Raw genomic sequence first — 17,664 nt, 5'->3', positions numbered from 1 at the left:
TCTGGCTGCTGCTCAGCTGAAGAAGCGGTACGTGTTCTCGCCATCTGCGAAAGAAAAAGAGTAGAAGAGTTCAATTAACATTGAGAGAACAATATCGCACGACAGAGAAGAAAAGAAGTGAAACTGTTCCTAACTCCATAGCCTCTGGAAGATAAGTACAGACCTTTCCGTATCGATTCTCGAGACTCTACTGAGTTTGCTTGTGAATTGTGAGACCTAGGCAACCTAGTGCTCTGATACAAACTTGTCATGATCCAAATTTTCCAACATCAGGACTGTGATGGCGCCTAATCTTTCAGTTGCTAGGAAAGCCAACAATTAGAAATTAAATACGCAAACTCTTAAACGATTTAGTAAATAACATCCATTATATCATAATAGATTAAAGAAGTGCGGAAGTTCATAATAACCCAAATATTTATACACAACTACCCAGAATCTGGTATCACAATTCACGAACTACTAAGATTTAACTACAAGTAAGGTGTCTGAAGGAAATACAACTGTTTTCGATACAAATGAAACAGTAAAGGAAATGCATAGAAGGGGACGCCAGGGCCTGCGGACGCCAACAGGACTACCTTGGGTCTCCGATCAGATGAATCCAGCAGCTAACTCAGGATCAACTCGGTCCAGTACCGAAATCTGCACAGAAAGTGTAGAGTGCAGTACTAGTACAACCGACCCTATGTACCGGTAAGTGCCGAGTCTAACCTCGGCGAAGTAATGACGAGGCTAGGACAAGACACATATATAAACCTGTGCAGTTAAACAATATACGGGCATAATAACAAATAATAGAAGCTAAATAGATAATAACGGGAGGGGGGAAACATGCTGAAGGAAGTACAAGATCATGAAAATAGTAACAGTAAAAGAAACACAGCAAACAACATGCTTTGCACCAATGGAAATATTAAACATAGCAAAATGAAGTGCACGGTATCACCCTTCGTGCTTTTACTCTCATCCTCACCATAATAAATGAAAGAAATGATGATAATGAATATAGAATGGCACGACATTACCCTTCGTGCTTTACACTCTTCCTCATATGATAATGAATATGAAATGGCACGGCACCACCCTTCGTGCTTTACACTCTTCCTCACATGATAATAAATATAAAATGGCACGGCATCACCCTTCGTGCTTTACACTCTTCCTCACATGATAATAAATATAAAATGGAACGGCATCACCCTTCATGCTTTACACTCTTCCTCACATGACAGCGAATGTAAAATGGCACGGCATCACCCTTCGTGCTTTACACTCTTCCTGACCAAAACAAAGAACAATAGCAACGGGGAGATGGAATTACCAATAAGAAGTCTCACTTCAACATTTAGTTCCACAACGTCAACCTCAACTTTGAGTCAATACTCAGTCAATATCAAATTCCGTAAAACATGATAAGAGTTGCTCAACATAAAGGATAACAAGTCTGAGCATGAACAATATGAATAAAGAATACAATGATTACAAGAATAGGGTTCACTCGCATGCTATGACTCGACAACAACGCATGGGTACTCGTCACCTCACCTATACGTTGTACCTAACATCCAAACATGTAGCAAATAGGCAACAATACCTAATCCCTCAAGCCAAGGTTAGACACAACACTTACCTCGCTCCAACGGACAACTCAAAGCTCAATAACTGCTTTTCCCTTCACACAAGCCTCCAGACCAATAGAATCTAGCAAATTACCAACCAAACAATTCAATTCAAGCCTTAGGAAATACCCACGATAGCAAGGAATTCAATTTGGGCCATTTTTGAAAAAGTCAACAAAGTCAATACCCTGGCCCGATTGGTCCAAACTCGAAATTTCGTCCAAAACCTGATTACCCATTCGCCCCCGAGATCAGATATATAATTGGTTTTGGAATCCGACCTCAATGTGAGGTCTAAATCCCCAAATTTCGAAATCCCTAGTTTCTACCCCAAAAATCCCAATTCCACCATGAAAATCATAGATTCTAGGTTGAAATCTTATAAAATGAAGTGAAAGATTGAAAGAAATTAGTTTAGAATCACTTACATATGATTTGGGGAAGAAATGGTCTTTGAAAAATCGCCTCTTGTGGTTTAGGTTTGGAAAATTTTGGAAATGAATCAAAAATCCCGTCTAAGTCCCTTTAACACAGCTGCACATATCGCATTTGCGACCTGAGCTTCGCAATTGCGAAGCTCGCAAATGCGAGAAAACCATCGCATTTGTGAGGTCTCTCACACTCCTGCTTCCTTCGCAATAGCGAAGAAATGCTTGCAATTGCGAGCAGAGTTGTTCGCAAATGCGATCAATTGGTCGCAAATGCAAAGTCTACCTTCCCCATGTCCCTATCGCAAATGCGAATGATTGTTTGCATTTGCGAACTTAGGCTGGCCCAGCTTCTCTTTGCATTTGCGATGAGAAGCTCGCAAACGCAAACCAAACAGTGGTCGCAAATGCGAAGCTTGACCTCTCATTTGCGAGGTCTGAGGCCTGCTACATGACTGAAGAACACCAGCAGTTTTTCTAAGTTTCAAATCACTTCGTGGCCTATTCGAAACTCACCCGAACCCTTGGGGCTCCAAACCAAACATGCACACAAGTCTAAAAACATCATACGAAGTTGCTCGCGTGATCAAATCGCCAAAATAATACCTAGAACTACGAATTTAGCACAAATCACATGAATTTCCCATGAACACTTCAAAATTCCTATTTTCTCAACCGGATGCCCTAATCACGTCAAAATAACTTTGTTTCTCACCAAATTTCGCAAACATGACTTAAATATTATATTGAACCTGTATCGGGCTCCAAATTCGAAATACAAACCCGATACCAACAAGATCAAACATTAACAATCTCTTAAAAACCATTAAATTTTCATACTTACAATTTTTAACAAAAAATCATAACACGGGCTAGGGACCTCCGAATCCGATTCCGATCGTACGCCCAGGTCCTAACTTTTGATACGGACCCACCGGGACTGTTAAAACACGAGTCCGGGTCCGTTTACTCAAAACGTTGACCGAAGTCAACTTAATCAACTTTTAAAGGCAAAAATTATTATTTTTATCAACTTTCAACATAGAAGCTTTTCAGAATCATGCCTGGACTGCGCACGCAAATCATGGAGGGATAAAATGAGGTTTTTTAAGACCTCGAAATGCAAAATTTAGTTTTAAACCATAAGATGACCTTTTGGGTCATTACAACGATACCTAGTTAGTATCCAGTCTAACCTCGAAGAAGTAGTGACGAGGGATCGACTGCGACACTTACCATCGGCTATAAATAAAATGCCAATGATATAATTTAAACATGGGTTATATAGAACGGTTGTAAGCTCAATATTATGAAGTAAGTAAGCAATTCTTTTATAATTAAGAAATCTCCAAATTTATTTCTCATTATTTAACAATTTATCTCAGGCCAATGAGGCAATATCATTTATTATAAATTCCAAAGCAATCAATTCAATCATGTGCAAATCATGCCGAGGTCGTACGTCCCGATCCAACATATAAAGTATAAAATGTGCACTGCTGAGGGTCGAACGACACGAACCATAGATGCATCTATTTAATCTGCCAAGGCGTTCGACCCGCTCCACAAAAGAAAAACACATTCAAACAACCAAATCAAGAATTTATTAAGGAGCAATTATTCAAGGAAATGCCAAATTCTCATTTAACGGTCAAGAAAACGAAGTTTAACCCTTTTTTCTCTTTAAATATTCCTTCACCAAGTTCGATATGATTTAAGCAATTTAGATTAACAATAAGGTTGCAAACATCGCAAATATAGCATGATTTGGGTCCTACACTACCCAGACTTAAGCATAATAGTAGCTATGCACGGGCTCTCGTCACCTCGTGCATACGTAGCCCCCACAAATAGAAGCACATATTGAGTTATTTCACCTATGGGGTTAATTCCCTCTTACAAGGTTAGAAAGGAGACTTACCTTCGCTTTGAGATTCCATAATCGGCTCCCAAGCCCTTACGACAACTCGAACTGATGCCCAACGCTCCGAAAATAGTCAGTAATTGAGCAATTCCATAAATATATACTCAAATACTCATTATAATCCTATTTACAACAATTTCCAACTCCGTTTGAACAATAAAAATCACCCTCGGGCCCACGTGCCCGAATTCCGAAAATTTTCGAAGATAAACTTTACCCATAACCCCACGAACTCAAATATATAATTTATTTTCAATTTCATGTCCAAATTCGTGGTCAAAATCCAAAAATACCAATTTCTAGGTTTTTCTTCCAAATCCCAAATTTCTACAAATTTTCATGTCTAAATCCATATATAAACCTTGTATTTAACTCACAACTAGAAGAAATCACTTACCTCTTAATGATGATGGAACCCCTTCTCAAAAATCGCCTAAGTCCAAGTGGGAATGAGGGAAATGGGCTAAGTTTCGGAATAAAAAGCCCTTGGCTCCAGACGCAGATGTCGCATTTGCGACATCTGACTCGCAAATGCGATGGTCGCATTTGCGACAAATGCATCGCAAATGCGATGGTCGCATTTGCGACAAATGCATCGCAAATGCGAGACCAAGCTTCCCCTGCCAAGGTCGCATTTAAGACCAAGATCTTCGCAAATGTGAAGGGGACAGATCCGCAAAAGCGACGGATTGTTCGCAAATGCGTACCCTTCAGAAAATTCCCACCCTTCGCAAATGCGAACCCCTTCTCGCAAATGCGATGTTCGCATTTGCGACCAATACATCGCAAATGCGATTACACCAGAACCAGCAATCCAACTTCTTCACAAAACACTCCGACGCTACTCCGAAACTTAACCGAGCCCCGAGGCTCCAAATCAAACACCCACACAAGTCTAAAAACATAACACGAATTTGCTCGAGGCCTCAAATCACATCAAACAACGTCGAATTCATGAATCACACCCTATTCCAAGTTTAATGAACTTTAGAACTTCAAAATTCTACATTCGATGCCGAAACCTATCAAATCACGTCCGATTGACCACAAATTTTGCACAAAAGTCACCCGATATCAAAAAGTCCACTCCCGGTCAAACTTCTCAAAAATCTTCAAATTTCTAACTTTCACCAAATGACCCCGAAAGGACCTACGGACCTCCAAATCCACTTCCGAACGCGCTCCTAATATCAAAATTACCATACGGAGCTATTCTCAGACTTGGAATCCCAAACGGACATTGATAACACTAAAATGCATTTCAACCCAAATTTATAAAATTCTTCCAAAATGCTAATTTCCACAATAGGCGCCGAAACGCTCCCAGGTCATCCAAAACCCGATCTGAACATACGCCCAAGTCCGAAATCATCTTACAAGCTTGCTGGAACCTTCAAATCCCTATTCCGAAGTCGTTTACTCCAAAATCCAACCTTAGTCAATTCTTCCAACTTAAAGCTTTCGAAATTAGAATTTTCTTTCCAAATCAACTCCGAACTTCTCGAAATTCAATTCCGACCACGCGTACAAGTCGTAATACCTGAACTGAAGATGATCATGGCCTCAAACCTCCGAACGCGCGCTAGAGCTCAAAATGACCGGTCGGGTCGTTACAGTTTGGGCTGATTATCATGATTCTTGAGTTCCCGAGAGACTGGAGAGATTGATGACTGAGTGAGGCCGAGGGCCTGATTGTGAGAATATTTATGGGAGCGGGCTGCACGCCATAGCATGTTATTTCAATTCATACCATGATTGGTTTATTATAGCGCTTTTGCTAGAATGGCCCCTCCGGAGTCTGCACATCCACATTAAGCATAGGTACCTACTGAGTACGAGTGCGAGTGCGAGTGCCGAGCGACTGGGAGGATTGAGTGACTGCGAGGATGGAATGACTGTGAGGAACGAGTGAATGTGAGGTTGGAGTGAATGGGAGGACTAAGTGACGGATACTCTGAGAGTATGCACATGATTTCATTAATGTTTGTACTTCAGTTGGCATATATAACTGTCATGTAGTTACTGAGAAGTGCCAAATTCTGTTTCAATTGAACTTGACATGATTTAATTGTTTTGGCTTTAACTGTCGAACTTGAAAGCATGCCTACTTTCCTGTACTGAAATTCCGTAATTGAACTTTACCCGTGAAGCTCGTCACTACTTTCAGTCCAATAGTTAGTCTAGTTACTTACTGAGTTGATTGTACTCACGCTACACCCTGCACTTCGTGTGTAGATCCAGACGTTTTCGGACATGGTGGGTGCTGATTATCTGAGCAACTTAGTCATTCGAAGATTTCAAGATAGTTGTCCGGCATCTGCAAACCTTGACTCTCCTTCCCTATCTTTTAGCTTTATGTATTTAGTTACAACTTTTCTTAGACATTTTCAGACTTGTGTTGTATAGACGTTCATGTACTCAGTGACACCCTAGTTTTGGGAACTTCCGTATTGAGTTTTGATCTTTTATTCAGTTTATGAGAGCCTTAATCATTTAAACCTGTTTTAGTTCTTTTTTTTTTTGTAATTTAAAAGGGATGAAAATGTTTGAGTTGTTGGCTTGCTTAATACCATGTTAGACGCCATCACGATAGGTTAAGTTTTCGATCTTGACAATAACCAAAGAACATCAAAATCTCTGTTAATCCCCTTGTCAAATTATTCCTTTCTTGTTCTTCTTCCATTTAACTATGTAGAATCACATCTAAATTTCCTTTTCAACGAGAAATCCTAACATCATAAAACAGCCCCTTGTAAACGTTATAATTCCTTATATCTTATTCGGTTAAATCGCACAAATTAATGACATAATTAGCCACACTTATTTTTGCTAGTCACTTATCTATAGAATTTTATTATGAGAACCAAAGGATTATATCATTTTTTTTAAAATAGAAAAGCAAAGAGAACAAAAAGGGGAATTTTTTATGCCCAAATTCAAGGGATTGGTGGCTTTCTTGCAACCTTTGAAAGTGCTTTAGCTTTAACTTTGAGCAAAGTGGATTTTGGAGAATAAGAATAAATACATGCAAGTTTGATGTTGATTACAACGTGAGAGTTGAAATTTCTCATCTCATTTCGAACTACGTAGAAATGGGAGGGTTTCTCCTCGTTGTGCCGGCTAGTCTGATCTGAAAGTGTTTTGTGTAGGATTGCTAGCGATTTTTGTTGTATTTTACATTTTTTATGTCTTTTACATTTTGGCCTTTCTATTTATTTACTGTCTTTTAAGATGCTGATACTATTTTCAGGTTTCTGTTGTTGTTACGGATCTATTGTCTCTAAGTCGAGGGTCTCCCGGAAATAACCTCTCTATCCCTCCGAGGTAGGGATAAGGTCTACCCTCCCCAGATCCCACTAGTCGGATCCTACTGGGTTGTTGTTGTTGTTGCTGTTGTAGTATTTCCAACTACGTAGAAAAATATTGGTGCAATTTCACTTTTATTGATTTGCTTTTAAAGTTTTAGTAAAGGCCAAGGCCAGAGGAAATGCATAGTATATATGCTCCTTATCTTCCTCTTCTTTTTCCTTTTTTGACATGTGAACTGCATTATTTCTTTATTTGTATTAGAGATAAGATGCTTTTAATAATTTGTATTAAGTAGCATATTTCTTCAACGTGTAAGCTTGATTCTTTAATTAATCAATTATGCAGAAATATTTTTTTTTATTGAAATGCACGGTGAAACTCCAATTTAGAACATTTACCTACTCTAATATCATGTTAGTTTTATTTATTTTGTGTTAAGTATGCAACAATTTCCACCTGCTCCTCAAGAAATTAAGGGAAAAACGAATTTAAGTTAAAACAATATTATTAAGAGGCGTCTTTTTTTTTTCTTTGACCAAAAGAAACATATCAGAGTCAATGACATTAAACATTAATAACCACTTGCCATTTTCAGTAAATGGAAAAGGAAGAGAAAGAAGAAAAGAGGAAAGTGTGTAATGTCCAAAGAGTACATCCATCAATAATCTATGAATGAGATCACCAAGGAACGTGATTAAGGGATAAAATTCATTTACTTTTAATCAAATATGTTCAGTTTGAATTCTAGAAATAAAAATTTATCACAAGGAATATCCTTTTGATGAAGTTACAAATTAATCTAGCCAATAGAATTCGGTTTTTAAATAATACTACATAAAAAAATTAAATTAGTTACGGCAATAGAACCTGAATAACCATCCCCAAATAGTTATACCTTAATAAAAAAAATTCTAAATTAATCGTGCCAGTAAATCTCAAATTCAGAAGAGTTATTACATTTAAATTTTTTTTATCCAAATAGTTAATCGAATTCATTATCTACTTTTCCTAGTTTATATAAATAAATTATACGCAATTATATATAGTTAGGGACCGTTTGATGGGATATATTAAGAAAATTAATACATGTATTAGTTTTAGTATTTATTAGTCCCTTGTTTGGTTGTAGTTTTCAACTATTAGTTATACATAATGTTAAGCACTCCACTATTTTATATATAGCAAACCATCACATTAGCAATATTATAATTTTTGATACAAAGATAAATATGTATAAGGACAGAATTGTCCTTTCAAAACCTTTAATATACCAAAATAAATAGTGAATAAAAAATAATCTGAGTATAATTAATCTCAATATTATTAATACACCATATTCAGTACTATTCTTATACATTCTATCAAAACAACCCTTATAGATATATTATACATAAATTTTATACATATTATATATTCGTTAGCTATTTTTAATTTAAGTATATATATTATATATTCGTTAATTATTTTTAATTTAAGTGATTAATGATATTATATATTTGTTAATACACCAAAGTGGTGTATAATACACACTCTTTTAAAATTTTTAGTATGTAGTATTATTCTAGCGTTCAACAGGTGTATAAGAATAATTTGGAAATAAGTTCGATAATTAAAGTATGTATTTTGTCTTTTTAATTTAAGTGATTTACATAATAAAAATTAATATGGATGCTAGTTGTTTATTGGTTCGAGGATTCTGTCACGCCTCCTTCTTCCCATGAATCCTCTCTTTTCCCTCTTCTTCCTCCTCCTTATTCCTTCTTAATTTACCTATAAATTCTGCCCTAAACCCTAACAAATCTAACACACAGAAAAAAAAAAAAAATTCCTTTTCCGTCCCCCTCTTCTCTCCTCCACACAATTTCCAATCTTTATCACCCCCATTCTTATCTTTTGTCCATTTTCTCTTTTTTTAAAAGACCCCTTCTTTCTTTTTTCCCCAATTTGTTTCACATTTTTTTTTGCTCAATTTTTCATCTATATATACCCTCTAATAGTTTCATTCTTCATCTCACTACAACCCCTTTAACATTTTTGTGTTAAAGATCCAATCTTTTTCTTGTTTTCTTCAATTCTTGATTTTTTTTTCTATTGGTTTTAGCAATTACCATTTTAATAATAATGGCTATTGCTTACCCTCAATTTTTCAAACCCAAAAAAGTTGAACCTTCATTAATGGTTTCAGTTTCTTCTGTTAATTTATCACAAGATGAGCTGAAAAAAATTGCAGCATATAAAGCTGTTGAGTTTGTTGAGTCAGGTATGGTTGTTGGTTTAGGCACAGGTTCAACAGCAAAACATGCTGTAGACAAAATAGCTGAATTATTACACACTGGAAAATTAAAAAATATTATAGGAATACCAACTTCTAAGATTACACATGAACAAGCTGTTTCACTTGGTATTCCATTATCAGATCTGAATAAACATCCAATTGTTGATTTATCAATTGATGGTGCTGATGAAGTTGACCAAGAAATGAATTTGGTCAAAGGTAGAGGGGGTTCATTACTTAGAGAAAAAATGGTTGAAGCTGCTTCAAAAAAATTTATTGTTATAGTTGATGAGTCAAAATTGGTGAATTATTTAGGTGGTAGTGGACTTGCTATGCCTGTTGAAATTGTTCCTTTTTGTTGGGAATTTACACTTAAAAGGCTTGAAATGTTGTTTATTGAAGCTGGTTGTGTTGGGAAATTGAGAACTGTTGGAGAAAATGGTGAAGCTTATGTTACTGATAATGGTAATTATATTATTGATTTGTATTTCAAGAAAGATATGGGAGATTTGAAAGCTGCAAGTGATGCTATTTTGAGACTTGCTGGTGTTGTTGAGCATGGTATGTTTATTGATATGGCTACTACTGTTATTGTGGCTGGAAAACTTGGTGTTTCTGTTACTAATAAGGAGTAATAAATAGGATTAAGGTTGGAGTTTAGATCAGTTTATTATCTTTTTAGGTACCTTAGTTTTTACTAATTTTATTCAGCTGAGGTATTAGGATGTTATCTTGCTGAAATATTTATGTGGCAAGTGAAAAAAATGTGGTGCTTTTTGTACCAACTAATATATTGAATCGTTTGGGGTATTTTTGCCTCAAAGTTGCTATCTTTGAAAGGGCTCATTGATGAACAAATTTTTATGCTATTTCTTGATTATATCATTTTTTGGGATGATTTAGCATTTTTGAGTATTTGTGAGCTGATTTGAGGTTCATTGAGTTCTGTTGTCACCTGATTTTATATGTCCATTACTGTAGCATTTTTGACCGTTGCTCCGAGGTTCATTGAGCCTTGGAGCAACGATCAAGTTGTCTCCGTATGACCTATAGGTTATGGGTTCAAGCCGTTGAATCAGCCATTGATGCTTGCATCGATCAGGCTAGGCTGCCTACATCACACCCCCTTGGGGTGTGGTGTGAGCCCTTTCTTGAACCCTGCATGAACTTGAGATGCTTTGTGCACCAACCAGGTTGCCCTTTTTTTCAACTACTCCTATTATATTTGAATCTTCTGTAGTTGCTACTGGTTCATGGCAATATGACTCTACTTTTATGATGCTACATTGTTCCCTGCATATCATGTTGAAAGATCCTAAACTCTTCTTGAATTATATTTAGTGTACTTGTTTTGCCTTAATTTTTTCCTCGAGCCGAGGGTCTATCGGAAACCGTCTCTCTACCTTTTCGAGGTAGGGATAAGGTCTGCATACATACTACCTTCACCAGACCCCATTTGTCGGATTATACTGGGTTTTTTGTTGTTGTCGTACTTGTTTTGCCTTAATATCAGCATGTCTTGATGCACTGTGGATTAGTGCAGTTCTTAAACTTCAAGTCTTCAAATGTAATTAGTGAATACTGCTATTAGGTGTCTAACTCCCTGTTAACATTAACATCCCCTTAAAAGGGCAGCCTAGTGCACTAACCTCCTGCTATGCGCGGGATCTAGGGAAGGGTCGGACCACTAGGGAAATGCCTTATCCTGCATTTCTGCAAGAGGTTGTTCTCACTGCTCAAATCCGTGACCTCCTGGTCACATGACAACAATTTTACCAGGTACGCCAAGGCTCCCCTCTGAATGATTTTTGCATTGTTATGACTGCTAGTCTAGGGGAAATGATATAATGATATTGGTAGCCTAGTATAAACTGCTTTTAGCTGAAATGGAAGAAGGTTAAGGACTACAATTAACAATTATATAGGATGTTAACAGGTGTATATATTATGTCTTTGAAAAGAATGAACAATGATGTGAGCTCCATCTATAGTGTTACCAGTTGTGACACTTTAATTTGTTTGTCATTCTGTATGTTGGAAAGTATTCCTTTTTAGAATCAAGTGGTCCTCTCCTTCCCCACAACTTGTCACTTTTATGATTTTGATTTGATGTTCTGGACTACTGGGGACCTTGTGTATAATGTGGACAGATGATGTTTCTTTTAAGATTTGGATATTTATGACAATATTTTCATTTTATAATGTTGGTGTTCGAGTCAGCGTGCATATACCTTGATTATTCCACTAAATATCTGGTAACTCCACCAACTCAGGTATCGAAAAATTCTATTCATCAAGACTTAGGTAGATGAGAAGAAACTACATAAGATCTTATTATCTCTTATGCGATTTGATCTTGGCCTTCTTGATTTCTACCGACATTATTGACCATCTAGACTACACCCTTGAGTGCTGGAGAGATATTGATGAATCTAGCCGGGGTTTGGACCACATTATCTTTTCGGATAGGTGCGTATCTCACATGTATATCTATCTTGGTTAGAATATAGACATCATACGCTTCAATTATGGCCTCTGTTTTAGTTCTCTGTTGGATCCCTAGACTATATATCACGACTGTTACATTAAACCTTCAATTTATTTTGAAAGTGAATATGTTCCTCGGGCAAAGGAACATATGAAAATTCCAAGGTAGACCACCTCTGTGTTTATATATATTTGTGCAGAGATTTTGCAGTTTCTAGCATGTGAAAAGCCATATGTGTTTCAGCTGCTGGAATTTTCAAAGCTCTGGTTTGTTACAGACTTACAGTAGCACAGTGCTAAATTGAAGAAATAAGATCTCAACCTCTTGTTTCTAACATTACTGCTGTTGATAACTTAGTTTCCATACAGCAAATAATACGTATTTAAACACCGACAGTGAGTAGTACGTAATGTGTGGACTAAGTGCATATCATGAGTTCGAACCCTGACCCAAATTTGATAAGTTCCTTGATTAAAATTGTGTGCAGAATTTGGAAAACTCATCTTTTACTCTAACTATTAATTCTACCCCTAATGGATTGGTTGCTCGTAATTAGCTAGAGTATACGTAAGTATACTCGAACATCATCAATTAAAAAGTTAAAGGAATCATATAATATATAAAAAGGACAAAATAAGATTAGAAGACAAAACAAGATTAGAAGATCTTAGGTTGTTGAATTCTTTTGTACGTTGGTGCAATTTTGTTAGGTATGCATGCAAACGCCAAAGTATACGATCTATTTCACATGCCTTTTCAATTTAACACGTTTTGCGTGCTTTAATTTGTTGGTAGGTGGGAGTACTTTTAGGCAGGGGCGAGTTAGATCACCCTTCGCCGAAAAATTATACTACGTATAATGTAAAATATTATTAAAAATAGACTTTGAACACCCTTGCATAGCCCACTGGCAAAGAGTGTTCAAAATTTGAACATCCTTAATGAATTTCCTGGCTTCGCCACTGCTTACAGGGAATATGAAAATATACTCAAAGAGGATTGATATGGGCAACAAGGCCATATAGAGGTACCTCTAAAGGCTTAGATTTTTTCAACTACCCTAAGTTTGATAGGTGAAATAAGCTCTAAAACGTTTTACCCTTGGTAAATAAGTAATGAATGTCGCAAAAAATAGCAGCTCACTGGATGTAGGCAACAACCTATCCTAATGAAGCATTAGTGGTTAATTATGCGACTTGAACATGTGACCTATAGGTCATAGATGATAACTTTACCGTTGCTCCAAGACTCCCTTTCAATGAATGTTACAAAAAAAATTATAAATTTTTTAAAAAATGTCGATCCCTTTGTATTCAATTTTTATGGTCCCAGCCATTTGAGTTAACCTATATATACACGACTTTATCTCTCTTTTAGGGGTGAAAATAGAAGAGTCAATTGCTCAAAATGTACAAATATTTCCAACTATAGACTCACAAGGTATGGTTTATACAATTCCTCAAGGATGAGTTTAATAAACAGCAATCAGATTTCTTATTGAAAGCCAGTGCAAAGCATGTTTGCTTACCCCATAAGACCTCCACTTGTCACAATCGATAAGTTATTCGGATGAGTGATGTCCTGTGCTTCTGCAAATATTACAGTGATTCTAATGAAGGTAATTATGAAGCAAGATTGACATAGGCTCTAATATGCTGTCAACCACATCCCCTAGCAACACCTACAACGTATACAGAAGCCTCAATTAGTCATACACTCGTTCTTGTCAGGTTTGTATCTGTGTGGCGAATTCAACAATATATACATATACAGATTAAAAAAGATTCACATATATACATAATACAATTTTCCAGCAAAGGCGATTCAGTTGAAACTCCTTTGGTACATGTGGCTCCGGCCACTGGTATTTGTTACCTTTTCTTGTAGTAATTTGATGTCGAAAAAGACTAGCCTGAAAATGTTCCTGGCAAGCTGTTAGTTATGACCAAGAGACATAAAAAAGGAGCCATGTTTGTGACATAGTCCACGACTTCCTTCTCATTGCTGAAAATGTAGCCAAATACGTTTCGACAGTTGTGTTTAAATATATCGTCTCTATTGTGGCTGCATTAATGAGCATTGCAGAAAGCACAGACACGCGAGCTCCTTGAGGATTTCCAGCTCCTAACTGATTAGAAACTCGTGTGCTGAAAGTAAACAGGAGTTTAATATCCATATATTTGAGAAACAAACACATGGAAGTGAAAAGTCGGATTAAATACTCATAAAAACCTTACAGCGCAGAGAGACAGAATGGAATTGCATAAAGGGTAGAATGGTGTTCAGGCTGCAGTACTGTGGAATGTCACAAGAAATTAGCAACTCGTAGATAATATTACTGACAGAATCAGTCATTCAAGAGCGAGAGTCAGAACCATATAGACAGAACTGAAGTTTCAAATGACCACCACTCAAGACTTCAAAACGCAACACGAGGCATGAGTTTCATTCAAATACAGATGAGCTGAAGTTGTGTGCAAATTCTTAAAATAAGTGGAGGAAGGAGCTGGAGTACCAAATCATGTTTGCACTAGGGATGGCAAACTGAAAGAATTCTCTCATTCCCTGGCTTCTTGCAGAAATGCAAGATAAGGCTGCGTACGATAGACCCTTGTGGTTCGGCCCTTTCCCGAACCCCGCACATAGCGGGAGCTTAGTGCACTGAGCTGCTCTTATGTGCTAGGTAAGTACGATTGCTCGGTTAGTCAGAAGATGGACACCCCTTACTTACCAAAGGGAAAAAAAGAAAAAAAAAGGAAAGGACAAACAGATAGTCAAACAAAGCAAAACAGCTTTCTTTGTCATACACGAAATTCTCTTTTTTCTTACTACTTTCTTTCTGTTATTTGTTTCTTCACTTCACTCTATGCTCACAAAGTTACAGCCGAAAAAAATTATATCCTGGTGGTTTAATGCAGGCTTTATGAGAAGGCGTAACTGGCTCTTGTTGGATTGGCTGAAGTAAGTTCCAGTTCTGGTACTGGTCGAGTACCAGATTTAATAGCTATAATTATGATTTATGAATGCTTAGAAGGGGAACCTTGAAGCAACGGTAAGGTTGTCTCCATGTGACATATAGGTTACGGGTTCGAGCCGTGGAAGCAGCCACTAATGCTTATATTACATTAGGTTGCTTACATTACACCTCTTGGGTGCGGCCCTTCGCGGGATGCCTTATTCACCGAGCTGCCCTTAGTTATGAATGCTAAATGATTGGTAACACCTATAGATGATTGATCCATACGATATGAATTTAGCTACATATTGGGTCGAAATCTTCATCACATCACACAATAGAGGCATAACAACAACAACAACAACGATCCAGTGAAATTTCACTAGTGGTCTGGGGAGCATAGTGTACGCAGACCTTACCCCTGCCCGATGGGTAGAGGCATAAATAACATAAATATGGAATGAGACGTAGTGGCTTGTTTATGAAGTTGTTCACTCATTTGAATAACCTCTTTACAGCTAACTCTTCCAAATGATGAAGATGGTGTTTGATTCAATACCTACAAAAAACAAAAACAAAAATACTCTTTTTTCATAAATCACACCATACAAATATAATAAAAAATGCAAAATAATTTAAAGGTGTTATAATTAAACCTGAAAAGTTTCATGAGTGGAATTGAGATGTTCACCGAGTGCTCTATTCAATTGCCCTTTTACTGCTTTTCCCATTTTCATTATCAACCTCTAGCTGAGATGAGACCGCTGGGTAGGACTTGTTGAATACAATAAATCACATTTGCTGAATGCGACTTATAAGTCGTATATGGCGAATACCATTTACAATGCGATTTATAATTAGAGAATTACAGTTCTCCTCATTCTCAATTTCAGTTTGTATCCTTATTGTTATATATAAATTTTCTTGTTAAAATTGTTTCTCTTCGTTTATAATTCTCCGATAATAAAGAGTAATTGTTATGAAATATTATAATTATATTAGTGGATGTCTATAATCCTAAAGAAGTTACTCCCACTACTCTTCTCCATTGTGTAGATAACTCCCACTACTTCTCACCATTATAATTGTAACTCCCACACCTCCATAACCTCCCCATGATCTTCCTCCATGATCTCAAATGTTTAATGTCATGTTTATGGCATTCTTTTGTATGCCTCTATGTAATCCTATGATTTTGGCACCATATTGTATACACTTGAATACATGGAAGAAATAAGAATCTCTTCTCTCTTGCTCCCTACATTCTTGTTTTATATTATTACTTTGAGCTAAGTTTCGTAACACGTTATCAGCACGAATTGCTACTCTCATTTCCTCCCACACTTCCTAAAGAAACGAAAGTCCTCCGAATAAAACTTTGCATTACATCTCATTAAAGATATTATGGTGAGCACTAAGATGACACTATTGTGTCATTAATTTAGTCTTATATGCATCAAGGCGAGAAAGGTAAATTTTTATACTGCAATAGCATAATTAACGTAATATTGAATTTCAAGTGAATCTGTTTGATAATCAGTTTTTCTTTTAGCAAAGTTTTAATGAGGTATATACACCTAACATATACACTAATTATATTTTAGCAATTAAATATTATTATATCTATCATTAACTATTCTATGCAATTATTCTTTACTTCTTTAGATTTCAGAGTCTTTGCAATTTGGAAACCTTTGTGATTGTTATAAGGCTTGCAAAAATAAAAGTGCTAATATTTTTAAAAGCTCGAGGATAAGTCCTAGCGCACTATGATGATAAGACGTTGGGTTTGAGTCTCAACACATTATAGCCTAACACGCCTTTATATGGGTAAGACTTTGGGTTTGAGTCCTAATGCACCGTATTGATGATCTAATGATGATTAATGAAAATAATTTTTCATGGCTGTATGAATGTACGAGGGCATGGCGAGCAACGAAATAATAATTGTCATCACTATGGTAACAATAAAAGGAGAACAATAAGGGTTCTCGAAGTAATCCTTCAAAAGGTGAAGGAAATATTTACCATCAAATTGGTATGGAAAATTTATAAAGCACGTCGCGATAATTATACTCCATTCTTTGAAGAGAATGTGACTTGTGATAAGCATTGAGAATGCAGATTCATTCCTGAAGGTGAATGTGACAATATGTGATAAAAGTAATGAATAAAGACGTGCAATGCATGATTGAATACACACCACAACTCACCTCTAAGGGAGGTTTGAGAGAAACAAAGATAATGAATATTACTGTGTGGTTACATGAATATGTCATTGGTCGCGTACATGTGGCACGCCAAAAATATTTTGACATGCCTTATAAAAGTTATTAAAGGCAAAAGTAAAGCAAGAACTGATTTTGCTTATGATGATTGACCATGACTATAATAATTCAATTTTTCTCTGTGAAGGAGGCGTTTACCAAATGGATGGTGAGAAAAAAAGTCTTGTAGTACAAAATCAATTAAGAGATTCGAAAAAGCTAATTTGTTACTATCCGGATGAATGAAATTGTTCTTAACATTGATATTGTAGTAAGTCTCAAAAGAAACTTTTTGAGTTTCAAATGTATTAGCCCAAATGGTTGGCATATTGAAACTATAAATGAAAGGAAGATTGAATATCTTCATATTACTATAATCATACGGGGTAAATATG

The 17,664-nt window shown here is 36.4% G+C and overlaps 1 protein-coding gene across 1 annotated transcript; it reads left to right on the top strand.

The window, feature by feature from the left end:
- The first annotated feature begins 9,073 nt into the window (after nucleotides 1-9,073).
- On the top strand, nucleotides 9,074-10,427 carry LOC109241341 (probable ribose-5-phosphate isomerase 2). Its single transcript, XM_019408074.1, has one exon. The coding sequence runs from the start codon at nucleotides 9,405-9,407 to the stop codon at nucleotides 10,191-10,193; it is 789 nt and encodes a 262-aa protein (XP_019263619.1). The 5' UTR covers nucleotides 9,074-9,404; the 3' UTR covers nucleotides 10,194-10,427.
- The last annotated feature ends 7,237 nt before the right edge of the window (nucleotides 10,428-17,664 follow it).

Source organism: Nicotiana attenuata, unplaced genomic scaffold (genome assembly GCF_001879085.1).
Source record: "Nicotiana attenuata strain UT unplaced genomic scaffold, NIATTr2, whole genome shotgun sequence".
Lineage (NCBI taxonomy): Eukaryota > Viridiplantae > Streptophyta > Magnoliopsida > Solanales > Solanaceae > Nicotiana > Nicotiana attenuata.
Note: the sequence above shows the minus strand (reverse complement) of the source record. Positions and strands in the feature narration are given on the sequence as shown.

What these genes read in the sequence shown, in the direction of transcription:
- LOC109241341 (XM_019408074.1), top strand. Translation starts at nt 9,405, where the DNA reads ATGGCTATTGCTTACCCTCAATTTTTCAAACCCAAAAAAGTTGAACCT.